Consider the following 5,819-nt stretch of genomic DNA (forward strand, 5'->3'; position numbering starts at 1 on the left):
GGAAGGCTTTATTGAAAAGTGATACTCAGGTGAAAGGTAGAGTATAGTTGGCCTGGCAAAGAGGGGTGAGGACAAAGAATGCTCCAGACAGTAAGAACAGCATGTGCAAACTGCTGTGATCTCTCCCCACATACACTAGATAATCCCTGGTGATACACGTTTTAAAAACATATACAAAATGAAAGCGCTCTCTCTCTTCCAGCCATCCAAGATACCAAAAGGAAAAAAGGCCAAGGGGAAGAAGGTGGCCCCAGCCCCTACTGTTCTGAAGAAGCAGGAGGCCGAGAAGGTGGTCAATCCCGTTTGAGAAAAAGCCCAAGAATTTTGGGATCAGACAGGACATCCAGTCCAAAAGGGACCTCACCTGCTTTGTCAAATGGCCCCACTACATCCAGCTGTAGTGGCAAAAGACTACTCTACAAGCGTCTAAAATTGCCCCCTGCAATTAACCAGTTCACCCAGGCCTTAGACTGCCAAACAGCTCCTCAGATGCTCAAGCTGGCCCACAGGTACAGACCAGAGACAAAGCAAGAAAAGAAGCAGAGATTGTTGGTCCAGGCTGAGAAGAAAGCTGCCGGCAAAGGGGATGTCCCCACTAAGAGGCCGCCTGTCCTTCGAGCGGGGGTTCATGTGTCACCATCTTGGCGGAAAACAAGACGATTCAGCTGGTAGTGATGGCACATGATGTGGATCCCATTCAGCTGGTTGTCTTCCTGCCTGCCCTGTGTTGTAAGATGGGAGTTCCCCACTGCATCATCAAGGGGAAGGCCAGGTGGGGCATCTGGTCCACAGGAAGACCTGCACCACTGTCACCCTCACACAGGTTAACTTGGAAGACAGAGGAGCTCTGACTAAGCTGGTGGAAGCCATCGGGACCAATTACAATGACAGATATGATGAGATCCACTGCCACTTGGGAGGCAACGTCCTGGGTCCAGAGTCGGTGGCTCGCATTGCCAGGCTAGAAAAGACAAAGGCTAAAGCACTGGCCACCAAACTGGGCTAAGTAGATGCTGTAGTTTTCTGTACATTTAAAAGTAACAAAAAGTTCTCTTTCAGCCAGAAAAAAAAAAAAAAAAAAAAATATATATATATATATATACATACATACACAAAATGAAAATGAACATTCACCCTACCCCTGGGACCACCCTGCCCAGTCCCTCTCTGAAAAGGAAACCATAGTTAATGGTTTCTAATGAAAACTCACAGGGAAAAAAAAGTTTATGAAAAGCTCACCATGTATTTAATTGTTTTCATATATTCTATTTTTGTACAAAAGGACTATGTTATATACACAGTACTTACTACACCTTGCCTTTCTCGCTTCGAGTTGAAAATAGCAAGATTGCTTTATTTTTTTTCCTGATTACATAAGTGTGCTCATTATAGAAAAAAAAATGCCTAAGAGTATGGGGAAGAAAGTAAAAATTAGCTGAGAGCCCACCACACTAGGAGACTTGCCACTGAGAGTGTGGTCACCACCATTTCCCACCTTGCTACAAGGTGCCACGAAGTCCCTGTGAGCCTCAGCTTGAAGCTATCAGCAGGTTCTCTCCATTTTTAAAAAAATTAGCACAAATTTTAATTCTGTCCTATGTTCTTCCATGTTGACAGCTGATGACAGCACCGCTAACAGCTATTTTTAAATCTTCAACTAGTTATCAGGCAGCTGAGACATTTTTTCTTTCACAAGACACCAAAGAAAGTCTGCACCTCCAGGAGGCCAGTCTACAAACACAGGGGAAATTAAATTTGTATGGAGAACGCAGGGAAGTGTACAAATAAGTTGTAACTAAGCATTCGGCCACCTAGTAGCATATTCTTTCTCAAGGGAGGGATACTATAGCTATCATTGAATCACTGCCCCTCCTCCAGCTGTCTCTCCTTGAGTCCCCGACTGTCCTAATTTCAGCTGTCCTACATTATCCTCCATGTCTTTTTTAGTTTCCCTCATGGTTTTTATCACCTTTGTTCTATTTCAAGATATCTTTTCCATTTGGTCACACAGGCCACCGATAGTGGTCTCAACAAAAACTACATTCACCCTCAACTCATCTACTGAATCATTTTGTTTTAAAGTCAGGTTTCAAGCTGGGCTTGGAGAAGGCCAGGAGATGGAACCACACATCAGATCCAGTTGAAGGAAGTGGCATTTGTTAAGACCAGTGGAATTCTGGCAAAAGGGGTTGTTAAGAAATTTGTTTTGGGGTAAGACCACAAGTGCAAAGGCACAGAGGCATGAGCAGGTGTTCTGGCTTATCTTTTCCAGCCATGAGACTCTATTGATGGTAGTTCTTCTATTCAGTCTAGAAAGGATATTGACACTCATTCAGGGGGCAGGGTGGGAAAAAAGTGGGCAAAGAGTCGTTACAGGTTAAGCCTCACGTGGTCAACAGAGTTACCAGAAACAGGCCTCCCTCTCCAGTTGCTCTATAGTCGAGAGAGGTGAACCATTTTGTGATGATTCTGGAGGTGATTAGGATTCCCCCTCCTCCAGCAATGCCTGGGAACACTGGTGGTATCTAGGCTCCCAGCTAGCTTTGTCAGGAGTCTATCAGGCTGGAGCTGTACTACCTGCTGCTGTATTCCCCTGGGGCCTGCCCAGGGCCCTGCTTACCTCACTGCCCCTTACTATTCGGGGCAGGCCTGAAAAAGCCCCAGAAGAAAGGCTGCTTATACAGCCTCAAAACCCACATTCCCATCATCCAGAGACTCCAGAGCCAAGCAGAAAGGCACCTTAGGGGCAGAAGAGAGGAAGGAGCTCGTCCCAAGGTTCCAAGGGATTGAGTTCAGCTAAACCACCTACTTCTTAACTGCCCCCAAGGCCTTTCAGAGTTACTGTTATCAAGACCCTTGCTGACTGCTCAAATAAGACTCCTGAGATACTTCTCCTTTTCTCCTCCACAGTCACTGGAAAATCACAGTCACTGGAAAACACAGTCGCTGTTTACCCACCTGGAAGAGCCAGGCTCTCTTGCCCCGGCAAGGGTATGTAAACAGCTTTTTGTATTTCAGGCCCATAACCTCTACCCTGGAAATTTTGGTTATTCTCTCTTTTTTTTAATGTTTATTTATTTATTTCGAGAGACAGAGAACAAGCAGGGGAGGAGCATAGAGAGAAGGAGAGAGTCCCAAGCAGGCTCCGCACTATCAGCACAGAGGCCGATGCGGGGCTCGATCCCACAAACCAGGAGATCATGACCTGAGCTGAAATCAAGAGTCTGACCCTTAACTGACTGAGCCACCCAGGTGCCCCTGGAAGATCTGGTTCTAAAAAAATAATGAAAGGCGGTTGCTCCAGAGGGGACCTGTATAGATGCTGGTGTTTGGAGCTGAAGTGAGGAAGACCTACCCTTCTACCACATCGCACCCCTGCCAGCAGGTGGGTGTCTTGTGACTGGGAGGGGAGTTCAATAGGCAGGAACAGTGGGCAGACTGCTGAAGCTGCCCCCGCACAGTTCTTGCCGGCTGGCTGCAGTTCAGGCTATTGCTAAAGAACTCGGGCCTCAGGAGCAGCTGAGGGTCTCCAGGGTGAGCCGGGTGTCACTGCAAGGATCCCTGAGTGGGGCACCTTGGAACTCAGCCAGAGAAGGAGGACTTAGGCAGTGAAGAACTTGTGCTCAGGTAGTAGGGTCAATGGCCAGTGTGGACTGAACATCTAAAAACTGACTGATGGTGGGCTTTTCAGCAAGCTTGAGGAATAGAGGCTGGAACCAGATACATATTTATTTCAACAAATAAATAAATATGATATATCCTGGCCCAGAAATGGTGTGGAGTAAATCCATACCGGCTAAAAGACACCGTGATCAAGGCTGCACCCTGGGCCCGGCATCCTAAGGCCTGGTCTCCCTGCTTAATATCCCCTCCCTGCTCTCCTCCACTGGAATGAGGCTGGAGAGTACCACTGGGTGTGTAGGTTCTAGTTCCAGCTCTGCACCCAACTCTAAAATCACAGCATCTGCTAAAAGCAATTTTCTGTGACTCCCTCCCTGACTCCCACCTAGGCACATCCTCCTGACACCTGCTGTGTCCCCAGTCACCTGGAATGCTTTCCCACCTGCCAGATCTGAATCCTATCAAACACAAAGCCTCACAAACAATCGTGGCAAGTTTTTCCTCTCACAGTACATAAGAACTTCTCCCAGAATTTATCATTTTGACTTCTAACTGGGTCCAGCGTCTCAAACACCTTGAGTGAAAGCCTCGTCTTCTAGGCCCCTCCCCAGCACCTATGCACACACTGAGCTGAACCAGAATGAGAAAACCTTGTTGACAGATCACCCAGGGGAGGGCTGGAATTACACTTGCTTAAGGAAAGGGGCCTGTAAGGGGTTAGAGCAGGAGCTGGGGAGACTTCTATTCCAGCCCAGCCCCCTTTGCACTTGGGCAAGTCCTTTTCTGGCTCTCTCTTAGTATCATCACGCACAAATCAATGACTTTAAACTATGAGCTTTCCGGATTCCCTTGGCCATGACTCTGTGATTACAAAGTCTTAACCTGAGCATCATATTGGTTCTCATGCTTGCATTTTAGCTTTCTAAAAGTCTTGAGGGGCACCTGGGTGGCTCAGTCGGTTGGGCGTCCGACTTGGGCTCAGTTTGTGAGTTCAAGCCCCCCTTGGGGCTCTGTGCTGACAGCTCAGAGCCTGAAGCCTGCTTCAGATTCAGTGTCTCCCCCTCTCTCTGCCCCTCCCATGTTCATACTCTGTCTCTCTGTCTCTCAATAATAATATTTTTTAAAAAATAAATAAATGAAAGTCTTGAAATTCTTTGGCACCGAGCAAAGTTCCTCTCTCTTTGACCCAGTGCGGCGATGGCCTTTGGTCTCCCAGCCTCCCCTCGGCTCTACCTCAGAAAGAGTATGGAATGTATTAGGGCAAAGAGAGGTTCCGAACGTAAAACCTGCGCGGCCCTCCGCGCGCCAGTGCGGCTGAAAATGCTGCTAGGGATACCCCACCCTGTGCCTCCCCACACACACCACGGGACCCGAGCGGTCACCTGGAGGCGGAAGCGCTGCGCCGACTTATCCATGGTCTCCAGAGCCGCCCGCTGTTTGCGTCGTGCCCTGGCCCCCGCGTCCCGCGCCGGCCGACGACTTGACCAGCGCAGGGCCACGGCCGCTGCAACGAAGCAGCAGGCCAGGGCAGCCACGGAGGCGCCAGGGAGCTCGGCCCACAGTTCGTCCAGCACCATGATCTCCCGCCGCCAACTGTGCAGAGAACGGCAGACGAGGGATCATCACACGCGCATGCCGCCGCAAAACCCGGCCTGGATCGGCCTAGGATCCCGCGCCCCCTCTGCGGGAAAGGGGGTTGGAGGACGCGCGGCCGCTGGCCCACGGGCCAGAGGCGGATGGTGCGCAACCGTCAAGGTGAAGCCCGGCGACAGGTTTAGGGTCACTCCTCGCGTTCTCCCGCACCCGGCCGGGAAGGGCGCGAGGGGCAACCGTGTTCCGCGCGCGTCCTCGGTAAGCCTACGCCCAGCGCACCTCACGGCCCCAGCTTCCCGGAAGACGCGGCCGGCAAGAGCCCTCTGCGGGGAAAAGCCGGCCAAGAGGACGAGAGCAGCTACCGATTGGACTCGAGGACCTGATTAACCCCCCCGCAAACAGTTCAGTCGCATCTTTCTTGGAGACCCTCCCAGGATGCTCACCTCTCCCACCCTCAGAGCTTCCAGGGGCACAGGAAGTTTCCCTGGGGAGCCCACCTGCCGCCCCCTCCCTTTCCCCAAATCAGGGACCACATGTCTCTCACTCAAGACTCTTAATGGCCAGATCATTGATCACTTGTCCTTTTGCTCGGCCACCTCCCCTTC

At 50.4% G+C, this 5,819-nt stretch overlaps 1 protein-coding gene and 1 pseudogene across 1 annotated transcript in view; one reads left to right on the forward strand and one right to left on the reverse strand.

The window, feature by feature from the left end:
- Positions 1-5,489, reverse strand: part of FAAH (fatty acid amide hydrolase) — a 20,603-nt gene extending 15,114 nt beyond the window's left edge. Inside the window, exon 1 of the mRNA XM_058717532.1 lies at positions 5,004-5,489. Coding sequence (XP_058573515.1) covers positions 5,004-5,198 — 195 coding nt within the window. The 5' untranslated portion in view covers positions 5,199-5,489. The remainder of the gene's footprint in view (positions 1-5,003) is intronic.
- On the forward strand, positions 179-1,006 carry LOC131503678 (large ribosomal subunit protein eL8-like; annotated as a pseudogene).
- Positions 5,490-5,819: the final 330 nt, after the last annotated feature.

This window comes from Neofelis nebulosa, chromosome 2, assembly GCF_028018385.1.
Source record: "Neofelis nebulosa isolate mNeoNeb1 chromosome 2, mNeoNeb1.pri, whole genome shotgun sequence".
Lineage (NCBI taxonomy): Eukaryota > Metazoa > Chordata > Mammalia > Carnivora > Felidae > Neofelis > Neofelis nebulosa.